Source organism: Eschscholzia californica, unplaced genomic scaffold, assembly GCF_041429995.1.
Source record: "Eschscholzia californica isolate CP2 unplaced genomic scaffold, dmEscCali1.0.p SCAF_2, whole genome shotgun sequence".
Taxonomy (NCBI): domain Eukaryota; kingdom Viridiplantae; phylum Streptophyta; class Magnoliopsida; order Ranunculales; family Papaveraceae; genus Eschscholzia; species Eschscholzia californica.
In genome coordinates this window covers 4,781,202-4,796,270 of record NW_028238309.1, presented here as the reverse complement: position 1 = coordinate 4,796,270, position 15,069 = coordinate 4,781,202, and the positions used below count along the sequence as shown (strand labels likewise).

General features: G+C 36.0%; 3 protein-coding genes across 5 annotated transcripts; all 3 read left to right on the top strand.

The window, feature by feature from the left end:
* Nucleotides 1-1,021: 1,021 nt before the first annotated feature.
* On the top strand, nucleotides 1,022-2,938 carry LOC147555487 (uncharacterized). Its single transcript, XM_086663097.1, has 2 exons — nucleotides 1,022-1,167; nucleotides 1,346-2,938. The coding sequence occupies exon 2, from the start codon at nucleotides 1,367-1,369 to the stop codon at nucleotides 2,765-2,767; it is 1,401 nt and encodes a 466-aa protein (XP_086519223.1). The 5' UTR covers nucleotides 1,022-1,167; nucleotides 1,346-1,366; the 3' UTR covers nucleotides 2,768-2,938.
* Nucleotides 2,939-6,477: 3,539 nt separating this feature from the next.
* LOC147555486 (uncharacterized) lies at nucleotides 6,478-9,471 on the top strand. 2 transcript variants are annotated; one of them, XM_086663096.1, is made up of 3 exons: nucleotides 6,599-6,661; nucleotides 7,514-7,691; nucleotides 7,822-9,471. In XM_086663096.1, the coding sequence occupies exons 2-3, from the start codon at nucleotides 7,635-7,637 to the stop codon at nucleotides 8,899-8,901; spliced, it is 1,137 nt and encodes a 378-aa protein (XP_086519222.1). In that variant the 5' UTR covers nucleotides 6,599-6,661; nucleotides 7,514-7,634; the 3' UTR covers nucleotides 8,902-9,471. The 2 variants fall into 2 exon arrangements, with proteins under 2 accessions (XP_086519221.1, XP_086519222.1); XM_086663095.1 differs by having other exon boundaries at nucleotides 6,478-6,661; nucleotides 7,514-9,471.
* Nucleotides 9,472-11,796: 2,325 nt separating this feature from the next.
* Nucleotides 11,797-14,736, top strand: LOC147555485 (F-box protein At5g49610-like). Of its 2 annotated transcripts, XM_086663093.1 has the most exons (3): nucleotides 11,797-12,046; nucleotides 12,809-14,274; nucleotides 14,447-14,736. In XM_086663093.1, exon 2 carries the CDS (start codon nucleotides 12,834-12,836, stop codon nucleotides 14,220-14,222), a length of 1,389 nt encoding a protein of 462 aa, XP_086519219.1. In that variant the 5' UTR covers nucleotides 11,797-12,046; nucleotides 12,809-12,833; the 3' UTR covers nucleotides 14,223-14,274; nucleotides 14,447-14,736. The 2 variants fall into 2 exon arrangements, with proteins under 2 accessions (XP_086519219.1, XP_086519220.1); XM_086663094.1 differs by lacking the exon at nucleotides 11,797-12,046 and having other exon boundaries at nucleotides 12,655-14,274.
* Nucleotides 14,737-15,069: the final 333 nt, after the last annotated feature.

Here is a 15,069-nt window from a genome sequence, read left to right as displayed (position 1 = left end):
ATTTAATGAAATACTCTATATTAAATGAGGGTAGTTTAGGAAAAGTCTTTATATTTGTCAACAATAAATATCATTCCTTAATAAGTTGAATTCCCCAAAACTACAAACAAAATGGGACGGAGGGAGTAGTTGCTATCCCTGTTTGACTTAATTTGGAGGACTCAAAATCATACGAGAAAGCCCATTTGACGGGACAAAAGAGGAATAAAATGGAATTAGTTGAAAATCCTACAGGACCGAACCCTACTTGCTTATAAAGGGTGTTGGATCAACAGAGAAATGGGGGAGAAAAACAGGAAGCTATTGCAAACTAGGAACGAATTTGGAGAGGAGTTTTTGAGCCATTTGACAGTAGCCGAGTTGGAATATCAAAGGGGACAACAACTATAATTTTGAAGGTGGACGAAAATCAACACCGAAGCATCATATGGGTGACATCTTTTTCTTTCTTTTTTTATTCAACTACTTTGATTATTGTAATGGATTGCTAGACTCTTCACCTAGAGTGAAAGATGAAACCATGAATACAAATAAATAATATTTTATTATAATGATTCTCTTAAGTACGTGCTTTATTGTTTGAAAATATTAAATTCTGTTATTCTTTCACATGATACATTCTTCATCATTTATTCTTCTGGTTTGATTTATCATATTTAGATTTTAATCTTTAATGGTTCATAGTTATTGGTTGATAAATAATAGTTGAGATGTTATTGTTTATTTTTAAACGGGTTTAATTCTTAGGTGACTCCGGCGACCTAATCGGAGAAGATAGAGGTGAGGTGGAGAGAGAGTGAGGTGAGGTTGAGAGAGAGAGAGCTGAGGTGGAGAAGTATTTTGCTTTCCCCCTAAATAAAATTGTCAAACAAAATTGACTAATTTTTGACTAAGTCTTCACACTCCGGAAACTATTTAGCTTTTCCCAAAGCGCTGGCCATCTAAATTTGACTCTTCTCACACGGATTTGAGCATTATCGGGTTGAATTAAAAATCGATCCGACCCGTTTACGTTGTAATTGGGTTAAAATCCACCCGACCCATTTACATTAACTTCTTAACTAAGGAATACTAGTCTTATTAAGTCGTACTATCTCTTCACTCAAACCTAAAAAATTGAAATTTTTAGGGTTTAGTTGGAGACAGATGGTACTAACAGGATAAAGGGTAAGAACCTCGAATTAAGTTTAAAATCCATTTTATATTTTGGGCGAATCATAGGAATAACTTAAAACTTTATTTCATTTTGTTTATCTTGTATTTATTTATGTTGTTTTATATCTCAATAGATTTGTGTTAGCTTTGATTGCTTAGAGATTAATATTTGTGCACGCTAACTGAACAGGAACCATAATCAAGATCTTGAATGATGGAGTCTATGCTTGAAGGTGCTGGTCATGGTCCTGAGGAACAAGAGGGTAGAAGAAAACAAAGTGAAACAAGTCAAAGCTATCAACTCATATCTTGCTCTTCGACTGTCAAGAAAAAGAAGAACATAGAAGACAAAGAGAGGTATTTGTCTAATCATCAATCTAGTAATAAAGATTCTTCTGTGAGACTAGAACTTCCTCGAGAAATAATATATGAGATCTTAACAAGAGTTTCTCTTAATCAACTCGTATGTCAATTTCCCTTGTTGTCTAAGGAATTACGTTCTCTTACTTGTGGTTCAAACTTAAAGCACTTGCACTCTCGAACCACTCCAACTCTATATGGTTATGTGATTGAAATGTTGTCAGAACATATGGCTAGTTCGATTCCTTATAGTACTTCTTTTGACTTCATCTCCTTCAATAATAATCAGTCACCATCTACATCAAAAATTCGAACATTAAATTTCTTGCCAGATTCCAGTAACCATCTTTACCATTTTCAAATTGTCTCTTCATCTTCTCCTCATGGTCTTTTCTGTTGTATGGCATACCGTCATGGCTACCAGTGGAGGTGCGAGCCTGAATATTATTGCATTTGCAAGCCAGCCACAGGAGAATCCCAGATGATCCCTGTACCTAGTTCAAACACAAACTCTTTTTATAGCAAGATCGTCATAGATGTTATTCGGTGTAGTCCGCTACATTACAAGATTTTTCGCTTCTCGCCGATACACAGTCAAGATATTGTTGGGGTAGATAATTTCAGACAAGATATTGTTGGGCTAGATATGTTCGACTCACAGAGAGGGAAGTGGGCAACTTTGGAGACTACTGCTAACTATTCCTCACTCCCTCGGTGGAATGCGTATTTAGGAGAGACTGGAGTTATAGTTCATGGAGCCATTAACTGGTTAACGGAAAACGTAGGACAAATATGTTCGCTTAACATTCGTGAATATACTTGGAAGGTTCTTGATACCCCGAAAGATGAAGAACTACAAGATATGATCGATTCAGTCGGTGGCGTGAAGAATAAATTGGTAGAATGTGAAGGAGAGTTGGGATTAATGATATTATCATCAAGTCGAAGATGGTTAGAACTATGGGTTTTACAGAATGCCGAGAATGTAACGTGGAAGAAGAATTACCGTGTTAGCTTGGAACCAATTTTCCAAAACTGGAATGTTTGTCTGACTAATGTACTTGATTATTATACAACAGACATTGTGTTGATGAAGATTAATGACGATATAATATGGTTTGATTGTAAGAGCGGAAGTTATTCAGTTGCCAAAAAGAATGTGGGCCGTTATTTCTGGCGAGTTCATAAAATCCACTCTGATTTTGTTCCATGTAATATTTCTTTTTTGTTAAGATTGTTCCATGTAATATGACGAGTGTTTAACCTGTGCCCCTAAGACAGGAACAGTATTTTCGATATTCAAGAATGTGTATTTTTCTCTTTTGGATTGATATTGTAAATTGACAGTCGCTTCAGTCGAGTTTGTTATGATGCACTATTGTACAATATAATCTATTGTGGTTAAATAAGTTTTCTTGTTATACATTGATATGTCATCGAGCATTTACGTTTGGAAATCATCCCAAGATAGTAACAGAACCATGACTTGCGGAATGTTCATTTTGTCCGAGAGTCTTACTTGTTAACTAAGGTGTAACCCGTGCCCTCTTAGGCCACATATAGTATTTTTGAACAATATTTTAGATTGTACACATTTTTCTCTTTCGGATTGATGTTGTAATAGCATTTATGTTGTATCGATAACTGTTGTGACTTGGATGGTCACATAAACAAGGTATAAATAATTTTTGGTTGAAAGTGAATGGGTAATGTGACAGGCAGTTGGAAATAAACTACTCCTTGTATCGAGAAAGAATTTAGTTATCTGTATCTAGGCCTATATAGTATATGTATTTGTGTTTGAGATACTATGTATTAAGCAAGAAATGAGTTGAGAATGTATTAGTAATCCACATCTTGAATTATGGAGTCTATGCTTAAAGACACTGGTCATGGTCCTGAGGAACAAGAGAGTAGTAGAAAACGAAAGCAGTCAAAGCGATCAACTCATATCATGCTCTTCTGCGAGACTAGAACTTCCTCGAGATATAATATATGAGATCTTACCAAGAGTTTCTCTTAATCAACTGATATGTCAACTTCCCTTGTTGTCTAAGGAATTACGTTCTCTCGCTTGTGGTTCAAACTTGAAGCACTTGCACTCTCGAACCACTCCAACTCTTTATGGTTATGTGATTGAAACGAGGAGACATTCTGGGGTTGGTTCGACATCCTATCCTAGTTCTTTTGACTTCATCTCCTTAACTAACCTGTCACCATCTAGATCGAACCTTTGAATTTTAAATTTCTTGCCCGATTGCAGCAACAATTTTTACCATTTACGAATTGTCTCTTCATCTTCTCCTCATGGTCTCTTTTGTTGTTTGGCGTACCGTCCTGACTACTATAGTATGTGCAGACCTGAATATTATTGCATTTGCAAGCCAGCCACAGGAGAATACCAAATGCTCCCTGTACCTAGTTCTAACCTAAACTGTTATCATTGCAAGATCGTCGTACATGTTATTCGGTGTAGTCCGCTACATTACAAGATTTTTCGCTTCTCTTCTGTAGACAGGCTAGATATGTGCAGCCTAGATGTATTCGATTCACAGAGAGGGAAGTGGGCAACTTTGGAGACTACTGCTAATTATTTCTCATTGCCTAAGAGTCGTCCATATTTTGAAAATAATGGGGTTATAGTTCATGGAGCCCTTAACTGGTTAACGGAAGAAGCACAAATATGTTCGCTTGACATTCATAAATATACTTGGAAGGTTCTTCACACCCCAAAAGATGAACAACAAGATATGATCAATTCAAACGGTAGTATGACTAATAAACTGGTGGAATGTGAAGGAGAGTTGGGATTTATGTGCGTATCGTCAAATAGGAGATGGTTAGAACTATGGGCATTGAAGAATGCAGAGAATGTATTGTGGAAGAAGAATTACCGTGTTAGCTTGGAACCAATTTTTCAGGACAGAATTTATCGTTATACTGAAGTACTTGATTATTATATGACAGACATTGTATTGATGATGGTTGGTGACGATATAATATGGTTTGATACCAAGAATAGAAGTTATACAGTTGCTAAAAAGAAGGTCGACTGTCGTTCTGGACAAGTCCATAAAATCCACTCTGATTTTGTTTCTTGTAATATGGTAAGGAAGATGATTTAAGGTAGAAAGGCAAGAACTTGACCTAGAAAATCAAATGCAGCAGGATCCGTCCTTTCCTCTTGGTACTTGGATGGATATATATATTTTCTTCGAATTTTATGTTTACTTTTTCTACAGTTATTGCGGACCGGCCAATACCTATTTCAGGTTGCTGCTAATGTTGCAAGAACTTATTTGTGATGTGGGAAGTAGTATATTTCAAAAGACTTTGATTATATATTTGATCTTCGCTCGTATGTTAAGTTGAAGATTATATCATACAAAGGTGATACGGGGACTCCCTAAACCCTACTCCCAAGTGTACTCCCTCTCACATGAGGAAGGCCATTTAGTCTTTTCACATTTTTTTGTCAGATTGAAAAGACCAAAATACCCTCCCATGTGAAGGGGAGTACACTTGGGAGTATGGTTAGGGAGTCCCCAAATCATTTTTGTATATCATATTTGTCTTGTGAGAAGTATTATATATATAAATAAATAAATTTATTTTTGTGTTATTGCTCTTGGTGGTTAGTTTCGCGTACGATGCATATATGTCATCTTGAATGGTGACTAGAGAAATCCATTTGGAGAAAAAAACGTAATTCATTAGTTTTCTACAGTAGTTTTTTAAAACTTGGATTGGGTGAAAAATCCACCCACCCAATTACATTGTACTGTATATGGGTCAATTTATATGACCTTCATTTTTCAAGTCTAGTTTTACACGGGGCTAAATAGAGTGAACTTTTCTTTGGGAGTGATAAAGGGGATTTTCTTTTATGAGTACTTCTTTTTTTTCTTTTGTACTTTTGCCCCCTAATCATCGTCATGTCAAGTCTCTCTTTCTCATGTTTTCTCTCACTCTTATGGTTTATCTTTCTCTCTCTTACGGTCTCGCTCTCTCTCTCTCTCTAATTGTCTCTCTATCTCTCTCTTACTGGTTCTCTCTCTCACTGTCAATCTCTCTCTCCCTCTATTTTTCTCTCTTATATACACACAACACGTGGCGAAGAAAAATGTTCTCTTTATCGAAACAAAACCTCAAAGAGGTTTATGCCATAAGCCTTCTCCCTTCCGTCTCAAATGAAGGGGATTCCGTCGAAGGGAAAACTTCCTTTCGCTGGAACTGTGAAAGGAAGTCAAATAAAGAGATAAAAATAGTGGGAGAGATTAGCGTCAGATAGAGATAAGAGAGAAGAGAGAAGAGAGAAAAGAGGTGGTAGACTAGTGGTGGTCAATGGATGGAATGGTGGTGGTCGTCGCAAGTTTTGTTGGTGAAGGTGATAGGATGAAGATTAGCGTTAAAAAAATAAATGTACCTCATTCAATCTTGATTGACTAAATCTTTGTCTCAGAGATTTATTAGATGCCCCAAAGCCTCCACCATACTGAATACTGATTCCGTTTTTGTACTTATTAGGCTTTGTAAGTCAACAATCAAATAACCACAAAAAAGTTACATTTGATCGGTGATACCTGTTCCACAACGAACAATAACGCGACAATTTCACTAGGAGTGAAGAACAAGATTCTCATGGGTTTCAATCTTCGTAACTCACTTAAAACCTATATGCTTCTAACTATCTCCAAACCCAAAGATAAGTTACCTAGATATCTTCATTTACACTTTTTTTTAAATAGACTACATTGTCAGCAAAAAGATATTATTACATCGATACGATGTGATAAGCACGATAACTGTTGAATTACTATTGAATTAAAATTTAGTTGTAACAACTTTTTATAAGACTAAAACGACCTAAGTAAATAGATTGCGTGAAATTATGGGCTGGAAACAGTCAATCGGTGACAAATAAGTTTGGACGTGGGCTCATATTGAAGTAATTCTCAGCACTTGTCGGGTTAAGTTAAATCCACCCGATCCATTTACATTGTATATGGGTCAAAATTCACCCGACCCATTTACATTGTTTTCTAAACGAAGTAATAAGAACAACACCTTCGGATTATTTTGTGAAACCTAAAAGCTTAAAATCTTAGGGTTTAGTTGAAGACGGATGAAACTAACAGGATAAGAGGTAAGAAAGAAGTACAGATTAAGTTTAAAAGCCAGTCTTTGATTCAGTTAAATCTCTATTAACCTCAGTTTGGGCGAATTGTTTAAATAATTTAAATCCTTGTTTTATTTTGTTTATCTTGAATAGATGTGATTAACTTTCATTGTTCAGAGATTAATATTTATGCACGCTAACTGTTTGATAAAAATACCGAATGAAGATTTAATTGTTTGGGAACTTGACAATAGGCCACCTATTGAAAATCTAGACAAGTTTGGAGGTGGTCATATTTTTCCAACATGTGAACTCTGATTTAGGTTCAATGTGATAGTTCTGCATTTCTTAGGGTAACGCCCGAATCATGGGTTATAGGTACCTTTTCAAGTTTAGTAAGCGTCGACGCCTTTTGTGTGGGCTTATGTAGCCTGCTCCGATAACAAAAATCCCCGTGCCTAATGGACTTAGGAGCGAGTGTCAAAAGCAGAGCAATATAAGTAATTGGTGTGACTTGGGTCGTCACACAAACTCGGTATGGGTAGTTTACCAACTTGAGCACTCTACCCACTTTGAAGATTTTTAGTTGAACATGAATAGGTAATTTGCGAGAAAAAGAAAATTGTTGAAAATAAACTAGTTATTAACTTTGTTTCAGAATTTACAATTTGTCTTGTATCGATGAAAGCTAAGGTAACTGGCACTTAGTCATGCATTCTGTTGTTAGAGAAAGAATTTAGAAATCTCTATCTAGGCCTATACAATGGAAGTTAAGACACATCTATTTGGAATGTATTGGTAATGAAGACATTACAGTTACTTCAAAAACAACTGAACAAGAAGTGACATTTATGTAGTCCTTTCTTCTTTGTTTTACAGCAACCACATAATCCAGATCTTGAATGATGGAGTCTATGCTTAAAGACAATGGTTATGGTCCTGATGAACAAGAGAGTAGAAGAAAACGAAGTGAAATCAGTCAAAGCGATCAACTCATACCATGCTCTTCGGCTGTCACGAAAAAGAAGAACATAGAAGACGGAGAAGACCAAGAAAGGTATTTGTCTAATCAATCTAGTAATACAGATTCTTCTGCGAGAATAGTACTTCCTCGAGAAATGATATATGAGATCTTACATAAAGTTTCTCTTAATCAACTCATTTGTCAACTTCCCTTGTTGTGTAAGGAATTACGCTCTTTCGCTTGTGGTTCAAATTTGAAGCACTTGCACTCTCAAACGACTCCAACTCTTTATGGTTATATGGTTCACACGCTGACACATTTTGTGGCTGATGTTCCTTCTTGTAGAACTTCTTTTGACTTCATCTCCTTCAATAACCAGTCACCATCTACATCAAAAATTCGAACTTTAAATTTCTCTCCAGATTGTAGTAACCATCTTTACCTTCTTCAAATTGTCTCTCCATCTTCTCCTCATGGTCTCTTTTGTTGTTTGGTATTCAATGCTGATTACAGTATGTGCAATCCTGAATGTTATTGCATTTGCAAGCCAGCCACAGGAGAATTCCAAATGATCCCTCTACCTAATTCTAACCTAAACTCTCTTTCCAGCAAGATCGTCATAGATGTTGTTCGGTGTAGTCCGCTACATTACAAGATTTTTCGCTTCTCTTCTTTATACGGGCCAGATATGTTCGACTCGCAGAGAGGGAAGTGGACAACTTTGGAGACTACTGCTGATTATTTGTCATTGCCTAAGAATCATCAATATCTCGACGATACTGCAGTTATAGTTCATGGAGCCATTAACTGGTTAACGGGAGAAGGACAAATATGTTCGCTTAAATTTCGTGAATATACTTGGAAGGTTATTGATATTCCGAAAGATGAAGAACTACAGGATATGTTCGATCGGTTTGGTGACAGTGTGAAGAATAAATTGGTAGAATGTGAAGGAGAGTTGGGATTAATGATTTTATCATCAAGACGGAGATGGTTAGAACTATGGGTTTTAAAGAATCTCGAGAATGTAATGTGGAAGAAGAATTACCGTGTTAGCTTAGAACCAGTTTTTCAGAGCAAGAAGATTTCTTTTATTAAAGTACTTGATTATTATACAACAGACATTGTCTTGATGATGATCGGTGACGATATTATATGGTTTGATTGGAAGAATGGAAGTTATTCAGTTGCTGAAAGGGACGTGAACTCTCGTTTTGGGCGAGTTTATAAAATCCACTCTGATTTTATTCCTTGTAATATGACAAGGAATATTGATCCTGAGTTAGAAAGCGAAGCAAGTTGAAGGAAGGAAAGGGGTATACGATTTCATCGGCATTTTGATCCTTCAATGATGCTACTTGGAGTTTATAAGTAAAAAGTATTCCAATAGCCTTCAGTCATATATTTGATGTTCGCGCATATATTAAGCTGAAGATTGCATCATATCTGTGGTGTGAGAACTGAGAAGTATTATATATTTGTTATTACTCTTGGCAGCTAGTTTCTACATTCAGAGTAAGGGATCTTTATTGCAGATAGACTGGAGCCCTAAGCCATGGGTTTATCATGGTTTGTTGGAATGGAGTTTGATCGACCAAAGCAGATTACAATGTTTCAGCTAATGTTGTCGTGGTCTCATTATGTCAGGAAGAGGCAATGTCGGCAATTTAAGAACAAAGTAGGAGCGAACTTTGAGAGACAGATATTTCCTTTATAGGTTCCATATTTACAGTCGCGATAATGCAACTTAGATTAGTTATATTTTGAACAAAGTATATCCAAGTATATTCAATTTCTGATGAAATAATTTCTTTTGGTAATATTTATTAAAGATATAAATAATAAATTTGTTGGGATGTAGGTCTCTTTAGTATGTTGTTGAGTTTTAGGCCCTTTCATTCGCAGTTTAATTTAGGCGGTTATCGTGATTATCACATCTTGAGGATGTAATGACTACGTAGATCATAGTCCATATTAAAAAAAAGAAAAAAAGTTAAAGGTCGTTTCCTTTTCGACCCTTTAGTTTGTGACCAACCTCTTTTTGGTCTCTCAATTTTCATAAATTTAAAAAGGGTTAACCCTGTTTTGGTTCCCAATTTTTGACCAACTCACTGTTTTGACCTCCATATTTGTCTGGCAGTTCGATTTTTCCTCCAAGGGCAAAAAAATTTCAACTTTTTCTGTAATCACCCTTGGGGGCCAAAATGAAATTAATTTCAATTTTTTTTAACAAACATAAACACCACCTCATCTCTCCCTCTCTCTTTTCATCCCTTCTCTCCTCCACTCCATCTGTCTCGCCACCTCATCGTCATCACCGGCTAAGGACGCCGACTGACCAATTTTTTAGCCGACGACTTTCAAACATAAAAATTCCTCTTCCTTCTCCTGCTTCCTCTTTCTTCTTCTCTCTCTCTTCTTCTCATTTTCTTTCTTCCTCTCTCTTCTCACGCTCTTTCTCTCTCTCTTTTCTGGTCGGCGAAGGGGGATGCCCTTCCCCCGGTTGTCTATTTGGTTTTTCCAAATCTAGTAGATCTGAGTTTTCTCAGACTGACGGTCGGCGAAGGGCTCCCTTTTGGGCACCCAGAAGAGAGAAAGAGAGTAAGAAGAGAGAGGAGGAAAGAGAAGCACATAGAAGAAGAAGAATAAATTTTTATTTTTTGATGTTTAAATGTCGTCTACCGGAAAATTGGTCGATTAACGCTCTTCGACAGTGAGGAAGCAGAAGAAGAAAAGATTTTTATGTTTTGATGTTTAAATGTCGTCTACCGGAAAATTGGTCAATCGACGCCCTTCGACAGTAAAGACGATGAAGTGGCGAGCGAGATGAAGTGGAGGAGAGGGGATAAAATGGAAGAGAGAGGTGATGATATGGAAGAGATGTTTAAATGTCATCTACCGGAAAATTGGTCGATCGACGCCCTTCGACAGTGAGGACGATGGAGTGGCGAGCAAGATGAAGTGGATGAGAGGGGATAAAATGGAAGAGAGAGGTGATGATATGGAAGAGAGAGCCAAAAAATTGGTCAATCGGCGCCCTTCGACAGTAAGGACGATGAAGTGGCGAGCGAGATGAAGTGGCGAGCGAGATGAAGTATATGAGAGGGGATAAAATGGAAGAGAAAGATGATGATATGGAAGAGAGAGGGAGAGATGAGGTGGCGTTTAATCATTTGATGAGTCCACCGTTTCAAGACTCATTTCTACCTTAATTTAATCAACGACAAGAAGTAGATGATTTATAATGGCACCAACGATGATATAACGATGGAGGAAATTATAGTTGGAGAAATGCAAGTGAAGAAGATTTAGAAGGGCATAAAAAAACTAAAAATTGTAACAACGATGTCTCCTCCAAATCTTTATCGTCACCGTGGATTCTAATCGAAGATCTGATTCAATTTATCGTCTTTTTGATTTCTCGCATAACTTGTAATCGGTCCATCTCTGTCTCTATCATAATTAGGGTATATCCCGTGCCCCAGGGCACGAATAATTGTAATAATCAAATGTGAGGAAATTCTAATCCAGAGCTTCTAGAGTCGCCCCATAGTATTGTTTTAGGCGCTCTCTCCAGACATGTTACCTGACTTTCCATATTTAATATTGCTATATTTTAGATACCCTAACTTTTTGATATTAATTTATTTTGTTTCCTTTTCTTAAATTAGTTATTTTATTAAGAAAAATTTTAACTTTTTTTAATCTTTGAAATATCTTTTATTTCTCTTTTTTCTTAAATTAGTTATTTTTTTTTTCGAAGGACACGGTAAATTTTTTTTTCAAATAAGTTATTTTTTTTTGAGAAGGACTATATTATAAATTTTGAGAAGGGTTTCTAGACAATATCTTTTTATTAAAAAAGGGTGTTTGTCCTAGTCATCGTTTTCCCCTTCTATTTTATTATATAGATTTTCAATTTTTTTAATGGAATTCGTGAATTAACCGATGTGTTTGATCAGTTTTGTCCCTCGAGGAGTTTGGTTAACAGTTTAAGTTGTGGCTTTTGGAGCCCTAATGGGGATTGTTTTCCTTCTCTAAAAAAAAAGGTTATTTCTCTCTTACTTTCTCTGGGGAATAGATAAATACGAACTAGTTTTACAAGAAGGGTAATAATTATGGAAACAAAAAAGTTAATTATTAACTTTCCCGACGATTTAAAAAAATGAACTAATCTTGAATTTACGTAAAATGATGGGGGCAAAAGAAATTGATCACAAACTAGACAACGAGAAAAGAAATAACCTTATTATTAATAACATACTCTTATTTTTCAAGAATTAAAGTCGTGTATCAATAGAAATAGAATTGAGAAAATGAAACTGGTCACAAAAGAGGGGTCGAAAAAGGAAATAACTCATATAGTCAAGGCGTATCTCTTTTCTGAAACCTAAAAGATTGAAAGTTTAGGGTTTAGTTGAAGACGGATGATACTAACAGGATAAAGGGTAAGAACCTGGAATTAAGTTTAAAAACCATTGTTTGATTTAATTTAATATCTATTAACCTCATTTTGTTCGAATCGTTTAAATAATCTAAACCCTTGTTTTAGTTTGTTTATCTTGCATTGATGTTGTTGTATCTCAATGGATGTTTATCAACTTTCATTGTTCAGAGATTTATTTTATGCACGCGCTAGCCGTTTGATAAAAATACTTAATGAAGATTTAATTGTTTGGGAGGAATTTGGCAACCTGAACTTTAGGCAACCTATTGAAAACCTAGACAAGTGTGGTCATATTTTGCCAACATGTGAACTTTGATTTAGGCCCAATATGATAGTTCGGCACGGCTTAGGATAGCGTCGCTATCTTGGAATATAGGTGTCATTTCAAGTTTAGTAAGCGTGCGAGGCCTTTTGGGTGGGCTCTGGAGCCTGCACCGAGAACAAATATCCCGTGCTATACCCACTCTGAAGATTTTATGTTGAAAATGAACGGGCGATTTGGCGCGTAAAAGAAAATTGTTGAAGATAAACTAGTTATTGACTTTGTTCCAGAATTTACAATTCGTCTTGTATCGAGAAAAGCTAAGGTAACTAGCAATTAGTTGAGTAATCTGTTGTTAGAGAAAGAATTTAGTAATCTCTGTCTAGGCCTATATGTATAAGAAATGAGTTGAGGAAGTTCTAGTATTCAAGACATTTTAGTTACTTCAAAAAATTTGAACCGGAAGTGACATTTATGTACTCGTTCGTCTTTGTTTTACAGCTACCATAAATCAAGATCTTGAATAATGGAATCTATGCTTAAAGGTGCTGGTAGTGGTCCTGAGGAACAAGAGACTAGAAGAAAAAGAAGTGAAATCATTCAAACCATATCATGCTCTTCGACTGTCAAGAGAAAGAAGAACATAGAAGACAAAGAGAGGTATTTGTCTAATCAATCTAGTAATAAAGATTCTTCTGTGAGACTAGAACTTCCTCGAGAAATAATATATGAGATCTTACCAAGAGTTTCTCTTAATCAACTCGTATGTCAACTTCCCTTGTTGTGTAAGGAATTACGTTCTCTCACTCGCGGTTCAAACTTGAAGCACTTGCACTCTCAATCGACTCCAACTCTTTATGGTTATGTGATTGAAATGATGACACATTTTGTGGCTGATTTGACATCTTATAGTACTTCTTTTGACTTCATCTCCTTAAGTAACCAGTCACCATCTACATCAAAAATTCGAACTTTAAATTTCTTTCCAGATTCCAGTAACTATCTATACCATTTTCGAATTGTTTCTTCATCTTCTCCTCATGGTCTCTTTTGTTGTTTGGTATACGATACTGTCAACACTAGTACGTGTGATCCTGAATATTATTGCATTTGCAAGCCAGCTACAGGAGAATTCCAAATGATCCCTGTACCTACTAGTTATAACACAAACTGTCGTTTTACCAAGATCGTCATAGATGTTATTCGGTGTAGTCCGCTACATTACAAGATTTTTCGCTTCGATCCGATATGCAGGATAGATATATTCGGGCTAGAACTACATGTGTTCGACTCACAGAGAGGGAAGTGGGCAACTTTTCAGATTACAAATAAATCGCTGCCTACGAATCCAGAATATTTCGAAGATACTGGGGTTATAGTTCATGGAACCATTAACTGGTTAACGGAAGCAGGACAAATATGTTCGCTTAACATTCGTGAATTTACTTGGAAGGTTCTTGACACCCCAAAAGATGAAGAACTACGAGATATGATCGATTCATTCGGTGGTGTGAAGAATAAATTGGTAGAATGTGAAGGAGAGTTGGGATTAATGATATTATCATCAAGTCGAAGATGGTTAGAACTATGGGTTTTACAGAATGCAGAGAATGTAACGTGGAAGAAGAATTACCGTGTTAGCTTAGAACCAGTTATTCAGAACAGAAATATTTGTTTTACTGAAGTGCTTGATTATTATACGACCGACATTGTGTTGATGAAGATTGATGACGATATAATATGGTTTGATTGGAAGAGGGGAAGCTATTCAGTTGCTAAAAAGAAGGTCGACCCTCGTTTTGGGCGAGTTCACAAAATCCACTCTGATTTTACTCCTTGTAATATGACAAGGAAGCTGATCCGAGGTAGAAGCCAATCAATCAAGTTGAAGGAATGGAAGGAGTATAAGTTTTGATCGACATTTTGATCCTTCAGTGATGCTACTTGAAGTTTATATTGCAATTATAGTAAGTAGAATATTTCAAAAGACTTCAGTTATATATTTGATTTTCGCTCGTATATTAAGCTGAAGATTAAATCATACCTGTGATTTTCGCTCGTATATATACTTTTGTTATTACTCTTGGCAGCTAGTTTCTGCATTAAGACTAAGGTTTTTATTTCCTATGGTTATTGCAGACAGACGCGAACCCTAAGCCATGGGTTTGTCATGGTTTCTTGGTATGGAGTTTGATCGGCCGAAACAGATTACAAGATTCCAGCTAATGTTGTCGGAGTCTCATTACGATTGGAAGAGGCAATGTCGGTGTTTAAGAACGGAGTAGGGGCGAACTTAGATTAGATTTATAGTTTTCTTTTCGTAGTATTATTAGTTATGTTGACTCTTATTTTTCAAGAATTGAAGATACTTATCTGAATAAAATTGAGAATGAATGGTTTTATGACCTTCATGGCATGTTCAAAAGAAATTGTCAATGGTAAATTAGTGTTTTACTACTTTTTAAGAACATGAATTGGGTCGAAAATCTACTTGACCCATCTACATAACCTTCATTTTTGAAGTCTAGTTTTTGAAGGTGCTCAATAGATTGAACATTTCGCTAGGAGTGATAAAAGGGAATTTCTTATATGAAATTCTAGGGTTTAGAAGCTAAGAACTTCAAATTAGTTTGAAAACCATTCTTTGATTTAATGAAAGTCATTGCAGATGTTATGTGTTTGATTCTATTATATATGCATCTATTAAATTTTGGGCCAAGTATGGGTATAATTGTGTTAACCCTATATGTCATTTAGGGAGA